Genomic DNA, 19360 nt, shown 5'->3' with positions numbered 1-19360 from the left:
AATGATGCATAGATTTTATTTATATTATATTTAAGATGCCAGTAAATATAGGATTAAGGGAACATGTAAGCATGCATGGCAAGTTTGCTTCGTCATGAACAGAGCGTGGTAAGGATGAGTCAGAAACCATTAGTATCATGTACTACTGTTAAAGCCATCTTAAGCTTAGGTTGGCTCATCTGTCTGGAGAGCAAGTGGATGTTCACGCAGCGCAATACCTATAGCTACTTCAAAATATACTATTACTTTACATATTACTCCCTGCCAAAAGTAACTAGTTACTTATTACTACTTTTTTTCCCTCACCCCCAGGATTTGCATCTTTTGTCCCCAAAATGGTCACACTAGCCAGTTTGTTCCGGATGGTTTCAGGCTCATCACCCACCTGCATCAAAATATTCACATGTACAGAGTAGACAAGTACGCATCGTTTCCATATCCGCTCTAGTCTAGATCTAGACGGATCAGCAACTCCATCACGACCAAGTCTACCATTAATCAACACTCAAGCCCACAGTACCACCAATGCTCATGAAAACAGTTACTTTTGGAAAATAGTAACATTAGTAATATTATTACTCAAAGTGTAAAGCAATTCGTTATTATTACTAGTTACTAGAAAAAAGTAATATGACTTTAAGTAATACGTTACTTTAGTTACTTTCCAACACTGTTTACGCACCACCAGAACTAACTACATGGCTCCTATGCCAACCGCCACAAATAGAATAAGAGACATAAGCTTTGTCCTCTGTACAGGGACTATCCATCACCATTTACGGTTAACTCCATTATATTAGGCCAGATTTGAGTACAAAACAAAATGAAAACTACAGGTACTTAATTTGTTATTCCATCGCCATTAATGTCTTTAAAGGACAACTTTAGTTGTACCAAGGTTCATGTTTTAGGTTGTTATTAGAGGAAGTAAAAGATGAGTGTTAATTATTTTTTCATTTGCTGCTTTCTTTCGTTTTAGCGATTTTAGCTATTTTATTTACTATAGTCCTACTAGACCCCAAGAAATAATATCTGGCCACAAAAGATCACAGGATCTATTGAATGTGACAAACTGACATATTGAGCCAGGACACACAGTATGACATCCCCCCAGTACAGTTCAGTAGATCCTGTGATCTTTTGTGGCCAGATGTAATTTCCTGGGGTCTAGTAGGACAATAGTAAAAATGAATAAAAAAATCGCCATAAGGAAGTATTTAGCCCCATGTTCGAATGTCCCTGGCCCCCCTGTCAAACAAAACAAAAATCGCTAAAATGAAAGAAAGCAGCAAATGAAAAAAACGTTTAAATCTCCTCTAATTACCTGTACATAATATGCTTTCACAGTACACTGTTCAGTCAAATTATGTTAACCAACATCTAATTATTATTTCTCCTTCATTAAGATTACAGTATAGAACAGAAAAACATTTCTAGCAAGACCAGAGTAATGGTCCCTTTGGTGCAAAAAGTTGAAACTAAATATAAATCAATTTGTGCTACAACAGCACACCCCCAACACCTACAGTTTTATGATTGCCTTTCAAGTAAATTAATCTAAGAGTATAAATGAGCTAGATGTATAATAGCTCTGCATTAAAGATGAAGATTGAGCTCAAAGAGGGAATGAACATCAAACCCGTTTTCAAGGTCAATCCACTTTTTGATGAACTGGAAGGCCAAAGAATGCCCTCTAGTGGAATATATTAGTTACTGCAGATCTGAATAACCTTTACCAACCCAACCCACGCTTCAATAGAAACCCTCTGGAAATGAGGGTTGGGTTTCTGCTCCAATCCTAATAGGTGGGTTATAATGTTGTCCTCTTTCTTCTGTTTACTCAGAGATGATTCAGAGTCCTGTATCATTGGGACCCGATGACATCACAGTTCGGAGGCAGATTACAGGTGCTCATCGGTCTCATGGAAACGGTGCAGGTGATCCTGATATCTGGAGGTAGGCAGAAAATAGAAAAAGAAAAGCAAAGACAAAAGGAAGGGGGGCGGTATTTTGTAAATTATTTGTTATCAGACCCTGTTGCAGTTAGTAAGCATCAAAATGGTATAGTACATCACATTACACAGAAAATAAGGTTGATAAATCAACTAGGAAAATGATTCCACAACTCACTTCTTAGCACAGAATGCAGTGCAGTCCCTGCCGATGCTCTCGCTCCAAGCAGTCTTGTACAACACCTGAAGAGTTATATGAAAGCAAAAAACTGTAATAAGAAATGGTTTCAAAAAGCTGGATTTATGCTATGAGCACATGGAACCCCAACTCAAGTACGTTAGGATACAAACAACCTTAAAAAGGAGACATACCAAGAACACCAAGCAATGCAGGAACAGAGTATAGAAGAAAGCAATGGTCCTCGCCATCTTATTGGAAAGAATGCCACGACCCTGAAATCAAAACGTGGGTGGATTACAGAAGTAAAAAAAAATATATATATATAAATAAGGTGTATTTGTGTGTGTGTGTGTGTGTGTGTGTGTACCAGGCTAAGAGTGGCCTTATCCCAGGGGCTGAGGCTCAAGTATCTGCGCTGACGTTCCTATAGATGAGCAGATAATATAATATCAATAAAACACATCATTGGCAGCCTTGTTTGAATCTGAAATGGGTTTTTTTGTTCAATTTATAACTTGTCGTAAGACAGTCGTATTATAAATCTGGCATCTTTTGCCGTGAATCAAAATGTGCTGCTTTGAGCTGGAGTGTGTGCAATGCCAAATGGTCCTCACCCTCTTGCTGAAGGAAGCAAAAGGATCCAGTCTCTCCTCGTACTGTGAGGAGTAGCGCATCACTGTGTCATCGCTACCTCCAGACTACAGTAGACCGGACCATCAAAGACAAACGTTTTTTTGTTAACCATTTTGGCTTCTTATAATCACAAACATAGACACAACACAGAGAGGTTCACTCACTCTGCCGGGGTAGCTCTGCAGAAACTTGATCTTCTCAAAGAGTTTGATGTTGTCGGCTCTCAGGCTGTCCAACTCACTCTGAAGGGCCTGCATGGTCTGCTGCATGGAGCGACTCTCCTGTGAGGGAAGGACACAGTGAAGGACACATGCAACATGACTACGTCTGACTCACGTTATGGGTAAGCCAACAGATGTGTGACTGTCACTCACAGCCTCCAACTCCTGGTTGCGGGAACGGAACCTCTCCCTCTGGCTGGAGATGATGGATAGCAGAGAGTCCATCTGACCTTGGGGCAGCTCAGGATTAGAAGCTACCAATGAACCTGAAGCAAATATTAAGAGCACACACTGAGATTTTGTGGAAATGTCTTCTTTAAAGACTACTTTCATGGCAGGTAGGTAGTTGAGACCCTGATGAAGGCAGCTTGCTGCCTAAACATTGGCTTTATCTTGTTTCAACTTTTCAGAGGTAGGAAATGTGCAGCAGTATATACATTTTATTCAACTAGGTAGATAAGAGCTATGAGGTGGTATGATAATTTGGCTTCTACTTTCTTATCCCCATTACGCCGGCTGGCACATAGGGCAGCAACAACGTTCCTGGGCTTCTACTAAGAATGTTTAATAATTTACCGTCGTTTGAAAAACACATTTTTATCCTTTCTATATGAATTGTGATCCAACTAACACCAACCACCTTAGCTTCTCCTCCACCCCCCCCCCCCCCCCCCCACCCCACACACACACACACACACACACACACACACACTTGTCCATGTCCTATAGCAGTACCCACCGGTGAACATGGCAGTAGCTTCTTTAATGGGCTCAGGGAAGCCATAGATATTGCTTAGGTCTGATCCCTCAGCATCGGGGCGTTGCAGGGAAGACATGGACTGGACAGTGCTCAGATCATGCTCGAGCTTCAGGATCAGCTCCTTCTGCTCAGAACTGGTCCGCACCGCAGAGGAGAACTCCAACTGCAGCTCCGCATAGCGGCCTGCCAAGGGAGAGGAGAGGGGTTGCAGTCAGACACACCTGCATCAACTGCATCATCTGACTGTAACCCATGCAATCATAATGCACCCGGATAACTTACCTGTAAGAGCCGTAAACAACACTGGTCCAACATCAGCATCATGTGCTCTGAAGGTTGATTCACTATACTACCATCACTCCCTAAAATCATCCCTGTTTGTCACTCAACTTCTCTCTTTCTCTGAGAAAACGTATCTTTATGTAGCATATGTTTAAAAACGCTTTGCATTAAAAAGGACAAAGAAAGACAGAATCAAAGAAATGTACCACACCACACTATTAGTATTTGTATAAAAGAGATTTACTTCAATTATCACACCTAGGGTGCAAGTGAATAATAATGATGATGAATCAAATGTCAATTATAACAAATACATAGTGAACGTTTTCATACAGTGATATTGCTTTTGAATGTTGTAGAGGGGACTGTTTTACAGTGCTGAGAACAAACGACATGATACGCTTAGTAAATAGAAAGATAAAGAAACAATGATACATAAGGGAAATAAAACTGGGAACCCCCAAGGAGAAACATTAACTTAGGAGTGACAGAATTGCTGGGGATACAACTTTCAAAAAAACAACGTAACCATCCCTTTATGGTCATGCAGCCTTTTGTACTACAACACACACATACACGCACTCGCGCAAATCTGTGGGAGAGGTTATGAGAATTATTACTTCCACATTGTTGACTGGTTTGAACTTATCTCAACACACTCTGAACTTGCTAAAGCCTCAACAAGCATATTTAAAGCTTTCCAAGGGGACAAAGATCTCCCCAAGTCATTTGGTTGTCAGACTACACTGTGGTAATAAGCGGTGTGGATATGGATGAAAAACTGAGTGGTGGTGCTAGGTAGCAATGGGAGTAAAAACCAGTAGAGATCTTGCAACTTAATTGGATAACTATTCTTCTCTATTTGGCTTTACACCTCCCTCTTAAATGTAACTATTTGATTTTTTTATTCATTTTTTGTTATAAGATTTGATCTCAGTATCTAATCACATACTGAAGTACCCTAAGGATAGCTATGTAGAATATAACAGAAGTCAAGGGATCCAAGGAATGAGTTTAAGACTTATGATGTAGGCAATATGAGATTTTTTTAAATAATCCAAGAGCACACATAGGGGGCTTTTAAAGGATGAGTATATTGTGCTGTATATTACGTGTGTATGTATTACTGAGTGTGCATACAGCACCATTGATTCAGAAAGTGTTTCCTTACAAAACCCACTTCATAAGATATATTCTAAAGGTATTACAAAAACATCTGAGGTTTTTCTTCTTATTTTTCTTTTTTTCCTTCTTATTTTTCCTGTTTCCTGAATATGGTGACCAGTGCTGCTGTTCGGGCTCCATTAACGTACAACTAACACGTCCAAATGAATAACCACTACTTCAACAGATACAGTAAAGCTTTACAACTTCAGAAAACATTGATATGATATACAGCATCTGTTACACCTTTACAATGTTATTCAACAGTGTATAGAATCATCTGATTTAAATTTGTAGAAAAATATCTGTGGATCATGGAAAAGTCCTGAATCGTCCCTTCTCCTCCTCCTGCCTTCAGACAAAAGCAAAGCATTCTCTGTGACAGAATTGAATCGATAGCTACTCGACCAGCTGTATTTACAGGTATCGTTTTTCAGATAGCCATAGTAAATTGGCACACAACCCGAATCAAGACCTGTAGTGCCACTAACATCACAGCAAACATGATGCAAACAGAAAAATACAAAATGCCCTATGAATAAATTCAGTGTTTTTACAGTGTACGCCGTTGTCTGCATGCTTCCTCCTTCATTTTAATGCACTGGCCTTTCACTGCTAGTTAGCTAAGTATGACATAAGAAATGCGCCATGGGGGTGAAGACAAAACACACACACTCTCATCATATATATATACACACATACATATACATATATATATACATATACATATACATATATACATATACATATATATATACACACACACACACACACACACACACAAATATACACGCACATATATACATATAACTATATATGTGGAGAGAAGAAAACATACAAAAGTTTAATGAATTATGACCAAGACCAAACATGGCTGCGAGTCCATCATAAGATTATGCTTGTTCAAAAGGCTATAGATATACTATCTGCACCCTTTTTCCATCATACTGACTCCCTATACTTTAACAGTACACTAACCTCTTAGAGGAGCACGTTATGGGCTGTGACCTTTTAAGTACCATCATGTGGGGGTAGATGAGCTAACTTTGGAAAGTAGAACTCAACATGGGATAGAAACAACTTAGTGTAAAGGATGCTTTCATTTAAATCTATTCCTAATGACATCACTAGTTTGGTGCCCTGCTTGGCAGTTAAAGGCACAAATGTGATGATCTCACATGGTCTAAGTGAGCTGATAAACAGACTATAAACTGGGTGATGGGATAAGTGCCATTTTTCTGTACAGCATCTATTAAATCACAACAAAACACTGTTGTCCATTTCAAAAAGTCCAAAATGAGGGCGATGGGATTTCAGTACTCTGCAGACAACAAATGTTTTACATTAGTCATCAACAGGATGAACAAAATCCTAATCTGGGACATTTTAATTTGAGACGCTATCGGATTTAATCTGATTTCATATTTCAGTCAATGTGGTGAAATGCAAATCACAATCTTTGTTATGTGTTGTCAGTGTACCTGGATGTGACTGGAAATGTAAAATAGATAATTATTGGGGCTTAAGGATGGACCATGATAGCCTTAATCTGTCATACAGTTTCCTGTGGTACTGCTATGAAAAGGCATGAATATGAGTATAGGAATAGAACATAGCTGTTGGATAAAAGATCAGATATAGTATAAAAACATGGGCGCAGCCATTTTGTCATTGTATTCTTAGTGTTAGGATGGGATAAGAGTCTGTGCTTGGTTCAAAACCACTTTTAAAGGCATACATTTCCCAGAGATCCTGGGAGCGTACTCTAGTGTAGTGTTTACAGACCCTGTCCTGGGTTAAGTCTTCAATAACGATCCTCATAAGTGCTTTATCATGGACTGCTATATAGATTATGCATAATCATAGACCGGCTATCTCCATACGATCTGGCATAGCACACACGCTAGCTGGTATACTTCTCTAATCTCAATTTGGCAGATATCACCGCTTTCAAGTTAACTTGTGATCTCAAGTTTAGATAATTTCATTTGACCTATTTGACAAAGTGTACAAGCTTTCTGGTAATGGTGCTAAGCGAAACACATTGAACTAATTTTAAAAACATGATTCTTCTATAGGCAAACTATCTCCAGAAAAGGAAGCTGCACAAGTTCATTTCAATTACAATTAACAATTGGCCTGCCCAAGAAAAGGCCCAAAACGCATAGAGCGGGAAAAGCAGGGGTTCGGCTACTGGATGAGAGCTTTGCTCTCAGATATTCAGTGATGTTGCTTTCTTGATATGTCCTTTGATTTCTCCAGCTAGCAACGTGCTAGTAGGGATACATGTGATGGTAAGAGCTTGATGCCTCTGGGACCATGTACTGTAGCAAACACATTTTACAAACACTATTTGAAATGACACTAAACTTTAGGATCCATGAATATACAAACAAATGAGAACTAGTACATCTCTGTAAATATTAACCAATACTGCCGGCAGTCTATAAGTCTAATAAAAATGTTACTTGCCCTCAGGTACAGTATAATCCCTTACAAAATAAACAACTCAAATGATAAGACATTAAATGAAAAATACAGCACCTATAAATAAGCAGAATAAAATCCAAACTATAAATGCAACATAGCAATAAAACCAAGCTACAGTAAATCATAGTATTACACTACTCTGTGAGAAGATTAATGATAATGGGTAACGCATCATACAGCTTAAAGAAGTGGGTGGCAGTTGTGCACTAGTAGTGTGTGCAAGTAGATACGAAATATGACCCCACTCATCTGAAACTCTTAGACACTCAATCACATACTCTTATGCACGTGCATATATGGACATGTCCATGCACACACACACACACACACACACACACACACACACACACACACACACACACACACACACACACACACACACACACACACACACACACACACACACACACAGAGGGGAGGCAGTGGGCTGACAGGCACTGAGGGTCGTGTGGGTGAGGGAGGAGGTGATATGCCTTATGTTTTTTGTGTGTGTATACAGTAGAACTTAATGCAGAAGACCTACATCCCTGGATACAGGAAAGACTGGAGGAGAGTTCTAACTACTCACACTAAGGTTGGGGGGAATTCACCTTCCAGGCAATCCATTTAAAAATCTGTACTGAAAACGCAATTCAGCGTTGGTTAAAAAATAAGACTGCTTTTCAATAACATCACTACAGATCAGAATCACATCACAGCCGAGGTTACTTGACCGCTGTGCTTCTGAGCCCTAAATTGGTTGATGGTAAAGTGAATTGACCTCAACCCGGATGCACACGTCGTACACGTATGCAAATGCATACACATTTTTGCATGCACGTACCCACAAAAGAAATAAAAATACACACATATTATGCATACAGTCTTCCTGATTTGGCCTATAAAAGATGTGTCATGTGAACAAGAGACGATATGTCGGCGACACAAATAGTCCCAGCAGGTCCAATGCTGGACCACGCTGTGCACGCGCACCAACCGAAACAATAGTCCCAGCAGGTCCAATGCTGGACCAAGCTGTGCACGCGCACCAACCGAAACATAGTCCCAGCAGGTCCAATGCTGGACCAAGCTGTGCACGCGCACCAACCGAGACAAATAGTCCCAGCAGGTCCAATGCTGGACCAAGCTGTGCACGCGCACCAACCGAGACAATGGGGAGATACACGTACAGAATCATCACCATGTCAGGCGGCTACAGCACTACGTGGTTTTCATTGAATTCATCGTATCGTATTTTAAAAACGCAACAATATTCCTTTTTTATTTCTTTTTACCGTAACTCATCAGTATTTGTTATTTTCCGTTCTTATTTTGTACTAATCAAAAAAAATGCATCCTAAAATTCCCTATTTTGTACTCTTTAGAGTCAATAGACTGTGCAATCTCTTATTGGCAACCGAATTGCTATATATAGATTTTTTTCGTTTAAAAAACAGAGAAGAGATCATCCTTCATCCTTTAAGGAAGTGCTTGAGGAGACAGAAAAATAGGGTTCCTTCCTTGGTTCCTTCCTCGGCAGATGAGTGCGAGTGTTGTGAGGAGTTTACACATCCTTCTGGCCATCACATGGCTGTCAGCAGGATAGGATACAGGAAACAACAGGTCAAAGTTCACCATTCTTACATCATTAGCTGTGGCAGCATAGCTGACAAGGTTATATATATATATATATATATATATATATATATATATATATATATATATATAATCATGCTGCCACTGTGAAGAAATCATCCACGAAAACTTGGGTGTGTGCACGCTGACACAGCCCCACACACACACACACACACACACACACACACTACCACATACACACGCAGTGAGTGAAAAAGGCAAAGGGTTTGTAACAGTCACTCTACAGTGTGAAAAATGAGGCATCTCACTGAGTGAGGGGAGGTCTGTGTGGACACTTGGGAGGTGTGAAGGAGAGCGGGAAAGGAAAAACAAATCATCTCCTTTTGAGAAAGAGACGTCTTGCCAAGAGAGTTCCTGTCTCTATTGATCATCGATCAGTGTCTAATCACTGTTGAAAGCTGCTGTGTCAGCCAGGCCTTTGCCTGCGTTACTGAGTCCATGTTTCAACCCCAGCTGTGGGTCAGACCCCCAGCTCAGGACTAACCAGACTAAGCAGTCTGGTGCACCAGTGGCTGGTGATAGGAGGAGATACAGCAGGGCCAGAGGCCAGCAGGACGGCGAAGTGCTTTTTCTTAGTACAAAAAAACTAAACTCAGTTAAAAAAAAACAGAGAACACCTTCGTTCTCTTATTTTGTTCTTCTTAGTATTCAGTATTATCTTCTTTTCGTATTGGGTTCGTCAACCACTCTTTGTTTTTTTCTTTCCTCTTTTTATTTGGGGGAAAGCTTCTGTGTAACAAAAATGGCTGTTGAGCTTGACTTTGGCTGTGCTCCGCTCTCTAAATGGAGCAGAGCAGGAGGGGTCCAAGGTTAAGAGGTCATGAGGTTATGAGAAGTAGGGCGTCGGGGGGATTAAGGAGTGGGAGGTGCATTCGAAAGGGAGCTTGAATTCCAATTCTGACGGATCCTCCTTGCTGGCAGCCTTCTCCAGCTTGTGGATGATGTTATTGAGGTTGGCTGCTTTCTTCTTCCGCAGGTGGTTGTCCCTGGGGTTCCTCGCAGGCCCAGAGGCTGGGATGCTATTATTGGGGGCGGAGCCAGAGGAGGATGCCTCCGAGAGGCTGAAGAGCCCCAGTCCCCCCTGCCCGCCGCTGGAGCCTGGCTCAGCTGAGCCTGAGGTGGCGCAGTCGTCAGGGGCAGGTGAGTTGACCGAGGCCCCCGCTTCAGACTCGGCCTCCATCATGTCCTGGTCTTTATAAGGTCCGCTGTGTTCCTCCAGGCTGGTGGACAGCCCATGGCGTATTTCCACCGTGCCGTCAGATTCTGTGCCATCGCAGCTGTCCGCCTCTCCAGATTTGGACCCGCGGAAGGATGGAGAGCCCCCATCACTGCCTGGCCCGGCGGCTCTACCTGCTGCCGCCTGGATCTCTTCTATGAAGAGCTCTCGCCGGATACGTGACCTGTGTAATGATACACGACTACATTAACCCAACTTTATTCCTGACATCATTGAGTTTGATTTTCATTCTCAGCTCAAACTAAGCAATTAGTCTGCAGATACTAGTTACTGAGAAATCGTTGATGTTTCACTATTTACAACAAAGAGAGTTGTATGGTGAAGATACAAATCATTCTAAAGAGAGGTGCCTAAGATACAATAATGTCCATTTTAAACAATTGTAAATGTAAATAATAAATACAAATCTATTGCAGCCTGTAAACTGTAACAACCGATAAAGGAATATCGTTTTATTTATATAAGACTTTTTATTCAAATTCCGTTGTCATTTTTTTATTCAAATTCCGTTATGTCATTTTCTCAATGAACTGAATGAACTGAAGACAACATGAGAATTCTGTGCCGTTTCCCCATAGCCAGTAAGAGTAGGCTTGATTTTCTCTTTTTTAATTTTTCTTGAAAAATGTAACTTTGGTCACTATTGAGAATTTGGGACATATATCCGTTAGAAATGAGCACATGAACAGGAACACATATAACATGTCCACTTTTGCTGGACTTGACAACAATCATATGCACTAGAACACATGATGTAAAACTGTTTATTATGGTTGTATATAATGACCAAAATAAAAAACATATTTTCTAAAAATGAGTAGGCTTCACTACAAAAGATGAAATTAATAAATATAAATAATAAAATTCACATCGTAAAATGTCATTGAGGTCTGTGTTGCCGACTGGATGTGCTCCATACCTGTAATTGTGGAACCAGTTGATGACGGTGCTGGTTTTCAGGTTGAGCTGGGAAGCCAGCTCCTCAATGGTCTTTGGGGAAGGGTAGGGCTTCTGCTGGTAGGCCCTTTTCAATGCCTCCTTCTCCTCGGGGCCCAGTACCACCCGGGCCTTCTTCAGGTGCTGATGTACAGGACTCTGGGAGCCTTGCAGGAAGTCCGGCCCTGCTAGGCTACTTTCCACAGAATGGCTGTCACTCAATGAGCTTAGCCGCCTCTTCATGTATGCTGAGGAGAGACAAAGACAAAACAACAGGTCAAGTCAGCAATTCATCAAATACACCTCTATCAGACAATCGTGATGTGGGAAAAAGCATTAATGCTAACGGTTGCTAATGCAAGAAGGTCAAAACTCTAGGGGGCAAACAAAGATCTTTGTGCTGGCACCCTGAATAGCCACTAGATGGAGCTATAGGCTCACTTTAGCGTTTCTCCATGTAACAGAAGAACCACACCATTCACTCCAGGCACCAGCAGCTGAAAAATGAACAACTCATTGCATCCTTTCATGTGGTTGACATTCTCTATATCCCAATAAACGCTGCTAGACATACTAATATTACCAGAGAATAGGAGGCGCTCAGAGCAAGGTTAGGCGACTCTCAAAGTTATGTGCTGCCTTCCAGGGTTAGACCACATGGGTGGAGAGTTCAATTACAGCTTCGCTAGCCTGGATCTATGCCTTTCCTCCAGGCTCCGCTACTGGCCAGGACTGTTCCCAGTGCTCTTTGGATTAATTACTTTGGGGTCAATGAACACAAATTAAGTTGAATGGAGAATGAGTGCCCCCTAGACAGTGGTGTAGGGTCAGTTATGCTTTTTCACCCTTGTGTCCTGTTTGTGATATCAAGAGTGTAAACGGATCCTGGATGCTAGTTCCTATTAGTAGACTCAATCATGTGCATTCCATCCGTGCTCTCGACATGCTTCAACAGGGACAGAGGTCACACTCTAAGGCAGCTGGGAAGTTGAGACGACCTGGTTTTACCAATTCTAAATCCACCACATACTATACAAGCACAACTGAATGACATTTCAGCAGAGGGAGTGGAGAGGGCTAGTGGCTAACAAAGAGATATATACATGCTTATGGACAGTGATTATAACGATGAAGCGGTCGATGATGACGATGATGAAGAGGAGTCCTGATGACTGTGAGTAAACACACCCCTGGCGGCCCTCTAGCTGTCACATCTAATACAGTCTGTGATGTCTGTGGCTGTGATTGGTACCGACGTCTTTATGAGGATTTGCACAACATGTTATCCCATTGTGTGTTCATATGTGCACATGCTTTATATTAAAATATGGCTGTTTTGTTTTGTGCCATCTTATGCACCTGTATTCTCCAGGCATGTTGCTTTATTGTTTTAAGTACTTTTGCAAGCTGGGTTGTATTTTCTAATCATTTAAAGTCACACATGCATACCTTTCTTCTCCATGCGTTTCATGTCCATGAGTTTCTCAACGCTGTGTGGGTCCTGAAGCCAGAGCTTCATGCGGACGAAGGGCTCCCTGCCCTTCAGGCTGAGCTTGTGCCAGGGTTTGGGCCTGGCCAGCAGGTCTGAGACAGAACCCTGGGTCAGACCCAGGATACTCTCACCAAACAGACGCTGGCCTGGAGAGGGAGGAGGGAGAGAGAGAGAGATAGATGGTGTAAAGTGCTGATTCAAGAAAAGAATAACTGGCACAGAAACTGTAAAATAAATAAGGGATATAAAGTGAAGGGGACATTATGAGAAATGTTGTACCAAAAATAAAAATAAATAAAAGGATATGTAAAGGAATTCTTACCGAGGTTGTTGTCGGTCAGCACCTCTTTTACTTTCTTGGTGATGACGTAAGTGTCCAGCTCGGGAGATATGGCCACCATCTCCTGGACGCTGAGGCCTGAGTGGGGAGGGGGTAGAGCGGGTAGAGGTAGGGGCGTGCCATGCTGGGACTCCCTATCCGAAGGCTCTTCAAAGTGGGTCTTGAGGCCAGAGGACTGGGAAGTGAGTGGATCTCCCGCAAGATCATTGATGGACTCCTCCGCTGAGCTAAGGGGGGATTCTGGAGCAGGGCTGCAGCTTGCTGAGGTCTTGGGGGTACCCTCTGCTTCAGGAGACAGAGACAGTCAAATTGATTAGAAATCTCACAACAGCTACCCAAGCACATGCCTATGATGTTATGCCTTTAAACAAGCTCTGTGTGGTGCGTGCGTGTGTGTGTGTACGTGTGTGTGCATGTGCACACGCGTGTGGGGGGAGGTGTGCTCGTACTACTTCATAACAAATTTGCTTCCTATTATACTGCAAATGTAGTAAAAGGAGCCGAGGCCTCGAGTTTGGAGTGAAAGCCTCTCTTTGGCTCTGCTCTCGCATCCCTTCATCTCCCCTCTGTCTACACAGTAGTTGTACAGCTCAGCAGGCTGGAAGAGAGCAGTCATGAGGAGCTGTCAGTGTACATTAGCTGCTGTTTACACCCCCAGAGAGAACACCACACACACACACACACACACACACACACACACACACACACACACACACACACACACACACACACACACACACACACACACACACACACACACACACACACACACACACACACACACACACACACACACACACACACACACACACACACACACACACACACACACACACACACACACAGCTGCCATCTGGCACTGCAACACTAGCTTGTCTATGACATGACAAACCAGCAGCTTGCTGGCTGACATGGCCACAGCGTTGGGGATGGGGGAGGGGGGTAAAGGCAGGAGGGAGGGTGGGATGAGAAAACGGATGAGAGGAGGGGCATGTGTGACATGGTGACTGAGGCGAGTAGGCGACTAGCCAACAGCCATGCAAGTATCAGCCAGGGGTTATGTGTATGTTTACGGCTCGCATCAAATACAACTTTCATCCGTTTCATTCATGTTGGGTATTAGATTGTTCTTTTCTTCATATAAAAAAAACACCTACATGATGCAAGTCTCACAACTTGTATTCCCCCTGAAATTAAAGCTAATTTATTCACTCATTTGTTCGTTAGAAATTATTCAAGCATATTCTCAAAGGCAATGGGCAGGTGAAGTCTACTTATTTATTTTGTTAATTAAGTCAGTGTTTCTCCTTGTCAATTAGCATACCAAAGGGAGAGGCTGTGCATTTCAGCGTTGTTAAGCAAGCTAAGAAGTACACAAGGTTTGAATCGCCTTTTATCATAAAAAAAAGGGCTCATACAAAAAGGCAAAAATCAAAACAACTTGTGAAATGTGTGAAAAATATATCTCCATGAGTGAGGTAGTTTGGGAAATCAGATCAGATTGAAAGTCTTTGATGGTTTGATGGTGGTTTTCATGTGGCTCAGTATTATCCCAATAAAATACAGCTGAATGGGACATAATAGACTTACTAACCAGTTTGGATGGGGTGTTGTGCATGGCTGGAGGGTTTCCCTACCTTGGTTCTGCGCTTGTTGTGTAGGAGTGTTTTGTCCTTGGTCTCCGTTGAGCCACATATGCATACGGAGGTATGGCTCTCTACTTCTCTGGTTCAACTTGTTCCATGGTTTGGGCCGAGACAGGCTGTCGGACAATATTCCCTGAAACACACATTAACATCACATAATATGGGTCAGATATTGCTGAAAATAGATAATAGAAGACCATTTTAATACCAAATTAAACTTTAATATGGTTAGAACCACTAGGATGCTGTTTTCTTTTGTTTCATTTACCCCCTTTTTCTCTTCATTTTAGTAATTACGCCAATTAATTCCTCCCCACATACATTTCTGTGTTGTCTGCTGTTGTATGTACTTCTGTTGTATCCCACCGGGAGGACGTAGGGCCTTCGTCCTACTCCTCCCATCAACACTCCCTGCTGAGTACGTGCAATGACCAATATCGCCCTCTCCACCCGGCTTCCCTCCCCTGAACACGGGCCAATTGTGTTCGCATAGACACCCGACAAAGCCGGGTGCACCACGACCCACAACCTCTGTGGTAGTGGGCAGGGAATTTACCACTACACCACCCAAGCACTTAATGCTGTTTTTGTTTACAGTAAAGTCAAGCTTTCCTGTCTAAGTCCAGCCCAGCTCTCGACAATTCCCGGTCCTCTGCTCACCTCCTTGGAATCCTCCAGGGTGTGGTTCTCCTCTGCGTTGGTCTGCATGGGTATCGTTCTACGGGGTTCCTGGTGCATGTTGCTCCACCACTGCTCCCTCCAGTGACCCACTCCGCCACCTGAACGGGCCGACCCCTCGGAGCTCCGACCCAGCCTCAAAGTGCCATCGGAGTACTCCATCCCAGACGCCGGCCTGCCTTCTCTTTTCACGCCAGAGCTGAAGTCCAGGATGGGTGATGGGGATGAGGGAGAGGACATGGGGGGCTTCTTCAGGGATAGGGCCAAGGGATTATAAGGGGGAAGCGGGGCAGTGAGCGGAGAGCCCAGGAGGTCCCTCTGGGAGAAGGTCGATGAGGACAAAGAGGGTGAGGAGGATGTTTTGAGCAGGGGCTCCAGGGACGCATGCTGGGCCTGCATCTCTCTGCGAGCCTGCTCTAGAATGGAACGGATTGCGTCGTCCGAACCGCTGCCCATTCCCATTCCCATTCCCCCTCCTCCGCCTCCACCCATAACCCCACCCCCGCCTGCGCCTCCTTTCAGTCCTCCATATGAAGAGGGAGTATGGGACAAGTCTGTTGAGGGAGGAAGAGAATGCCATCATCAGCCACAACATACCATCTTCAATACTTTGAGATGCATTTTTTTTAAATTGGTCAATTGATCAGAGAGAGCAGCAACTCACCAGCTTTCTGCACCTGCAACTCTCTCTTGGCCTGCTCCAGGATAGACTTAATGGCCTCGTCTGAACCCGACTCTGGGGTGCGGACACGAGCTGTGATGTTTCCTGGAGAGAGGGGAAGAGAGAAAGAGAAAGGGGGAGATGACATGTCTGGCCAGATGAAAATGTAGAAAAACGAGCTACATTGCAGGTAAAGAATAGGACAGCAATAGCTTATGGACAAAATCACTGCATAGAACAAAGAAAGAATCTCCACCATTGAGCTACACAAGGCAGCTAAGACCAAAGAGTAGCATCATTTCTCTGGTGCCTTTGGATTTCACACATGCACACAAGCTACAGAGTTCATACAGTAAAAAGGCTCCCCGCAGAATAACAACTAGCAATAAAACTCCCTAAATACACACGCTGGCTTTTCCTTTGACGTAAGCCACTGTGACTGTGGTATGAGCGGTTGCCTTCTAGACACATTTATACTGTAACTGTATGCCTGCGCGCAAATTAATAACACACATACACACGTATACATTTCACCCCGACACAAACATGCCACACAGACAGAACGTGCTAGAGTCTCTGTGTGTGAAGGGGACAGACCTGTGTGCGAGGTTGTATCAGAGAGGGTTCTCCGCTTCGGAACATCCTGAAACACTCGGCTAAGCTGGGGCTGGCCTGAGCCCTCTGTTAAAAACAATATAAACACACACTATGTTACTGCCTTTGTGTGTTTTTATCTAGAACTAGTCTACATGGCCCCAGGTTGTATTCTGTAGTCTACAGTGAGATACCAAAGAACACGACTGACTGTTGCCTTTCAGGTGTTCACACATAGTCTACAGTGAGATACCAAAGAACACGACTGACTGTTGCCTTTCAGGTGTTCACACATAGTCTACAGTGAGATACCAAAGAACACGACTGACTGTTGCCTTTCAGGTGTTCACACATAGTCTACAGTGAGATACCAAAGAACACGACTGACTGTTGCCTTTCAGGTGTTCACACATAGTCTACAGTGAGATACCAAAGAACACGGGCCATCTGACTGTTGCCTTTCAGGTGTTCACACAAACTGTGGCTACTTGGCGGCGTAAGGCATGTTGTTTACAGAGAACTCAGCACTGAGAGCTTCTTCACTCAGACATGCGCTGGTGCGTTAACAAAAGCAGACCCAGTGTAATCGAATCTACCCACAGTTAACAGTACCCCTGCCTTTCTCCCAGTTCCCATGAGTCAATACTATTGATCCGTGAAAGGTTTCTGTATTGATCACCGATGACTAAGAAAGGCTCCTGGGGGGTCAGTGCGTGACTAGGAACTCACTCGAACACACTGTGTGGCACGGGATGGGATTTGAGAGAGGAGAAAAGGAAAATAAAAAGCTAGTCTGTATCGACAGGCTAATCAATAGCCGTACACAGGGCTATAATCACACATGCACGCATACAGGCACACACACAGTCCCCACCATACAAATCAACATGCATGCGCTCACCTCTCTGACGTCCCTGGATGCTGCGCAGTGCGAGGATGTTCTGCTCATCAGCCAGGAACTGCCTCATCTTATGGAACGGCTCCTTCCCCCGGATGGTGAGCTTGCTCCAGGGTTTGGGCCTGGCCAGAATCTCGCTGACCGAGCCCTGGGACAGTCCAAGCACATAGTGTCCAAACACACGCTGGCCGATGTTATGCTTTATCAGGTTCTCCTTCACCTGGCGGGCAATCTCGGAGGTGTCCATGTCCTCGCCATCCAAGATGCTGCCGATGGTTGCGTCAGAGTGGCTGGGAGACGGAGACGGGGCACTGCCCACGGTGCTGCTCCCATTGACAGTAGCTATGTCCGGGCTGGCCGGAGGTGGTTGGGGGCTGCTGGCAGCCAAAGGGACCGCTGCCGAGCCAGAGCCGGGGGTAGAGGTAGGGATGGAGCTGAGGGTCGGTGTGAAGGGGGCAAAGAGCAGCGCCCCGCTGGGGATGCCGGACGACTCCTGCAGGGCTTTAGAGTAGAAGGTCTGGAGTAGCTGTCGCTGGAGCAGAGAGTTCAAGGCCATCTTACTGCCCACCAGGGGGAAGGCGGGGGAATAGAAGTCCTGGCCGATGCCCGTGGGGGTGAAGGGGTGCGTTTCGTTGGCGGTGTTGGTGGGATTGAGGGGATCCGTGTGGGCATGAGACAGAGGGAGCTGGGAAGAGGAGGGGAGAGAAGGAAGAGGTGGAGGGGGAGAAGAAGCGGGGTCGCTGGGCATGGTCTCCTCCTTGGGTGTGGACACTTCTGCCCGTTTCCGCCCGGCTGACCCTACAAGAAAGGTCAAACACACCATGCATTATGGGGGAGTCAACAAAAAAGGGGTTCGAAAAAGAAAACTAAAAAAAAAAAAGTTTTCTCTTTTCCAAATTAATTAACTTTTTTGCTTTCCTTTTTTTTGCTAACCCCCCCAGACAATATGCCCATGCATTTGTGATTTGTACCTTTCTTGTAAGGAACAGCCTGGAAGAAAACAAGAGCAAAGAAAACACTGACCACTCCTCAGTCAGCTATGCCCAGAGGTCAGTCTGTCTCCAACAAAATGAGGGTAATAGGACATAACGTAGCAGGAAGGTGATGACTGTCCACAGATAACCAGTGCACACTGTGAGTCCTCTTCCATGCTGCTGCAGTGCATTGCAAGCCATTGCATCATTCAAATGCACAAGTTACATTACCATAAGTCTTTGGTACATTAAATAATACAAAAAGCACAGTTGGAAAAAAGATAATGGCAGAAACCAAACTCAGAGTTGTTTGAAAATAACAAAAAGCACCCATCTGTTTTCCACGTAGGCAAAACACACATTAAATCCACAAATAATAGAGACTGTACAGCTCTGTTGTCTGAGACCTGATGACACACTTTTCCTGAACCGAGTTAAGATCATCACATTTTTGCTGTCACCAGAGTAAATGTAATACAAACAAGTTTCTCTGGTAAACCTCTTGATGGTGAGCAGGTAATTCAGTCCAGGATAAATAATATTATTATAATGCACAACCAGTTGCCAATTCCACATGATCGAGTTA

General features: G+C 43.7%; 1 protein-coding gene across 4 annotated transcripts in view; it reads right to left on the bottom strand.

Moving 5' to 3' along the window:
• cux1b (cut-like homeobox 1b) overlaps window positions 1-19360 on the bottom strand; it is a 77178-nt gene continuing 57818 nt past the window's right edge. Inside the window, exons 15-23 of one of the 4 annotated variants that reach the window (XM_079514580.1) lie at window positions 17804-18598; window positions 16906-16989; window positions 16312-16413; window positions 15630-16201; window positions 14961-15102; window positions 13306-13605; window positions 12941-13129; window positions 11475-11739; window positions 4248-10718 (exon numbers count right to left, since the gene is read on the bottom strand). In XM_079514580.1, the coding sequence (XP_079370706.1) occupies window positions 10145-10718; window positions 11475-11739; window positions 12941-13129; window positions 13306-13605; window positions 14961-15102; window positions 15630-16201; window positions 16312-16413; window positions 16906-16989; window positions 17804-18598 (3023 nt within the window). In that variant the 3' untranslated portion in view covers window positions 4248-10144. Of the gene's footprint in view, window positions 1951-2130; window positions 2196-2324; window positions 2406-2500; window positions 2558-2747; window positions 2832-2930; window positions 3048-3140; window positions 3254-3726; window positions 3931-4247; window positions 10719-11474; window positions 11740-12940; window positions 13130-13305; window positions 13609-14960; window positions 15103-15629; window positions 16202-16311; window positions 16414-16905; window positions 16990-17803; window positions 18599-19360 lie in introns of those variants that run through there. The other 3 variants (XM_079514582.1, XM_079514583.1, XM_079514581.1) reach the window with 3 other exon arrangements.

This window comes from Electrona antarctica, assembly GCF_951216825.1.
Source record: "Electrona antarctica genome assembly, chromosome: 11".
NCBI classification, from domain to species: Eukaryota; Metazoa; Chordata; class Actinopteri; order Myctophiformes; family Myctophidae; genus Electrona; species Electrona antarctica.
This window is presented reverse-complemented; position numbering and strand designations above follow the sequence as displayed.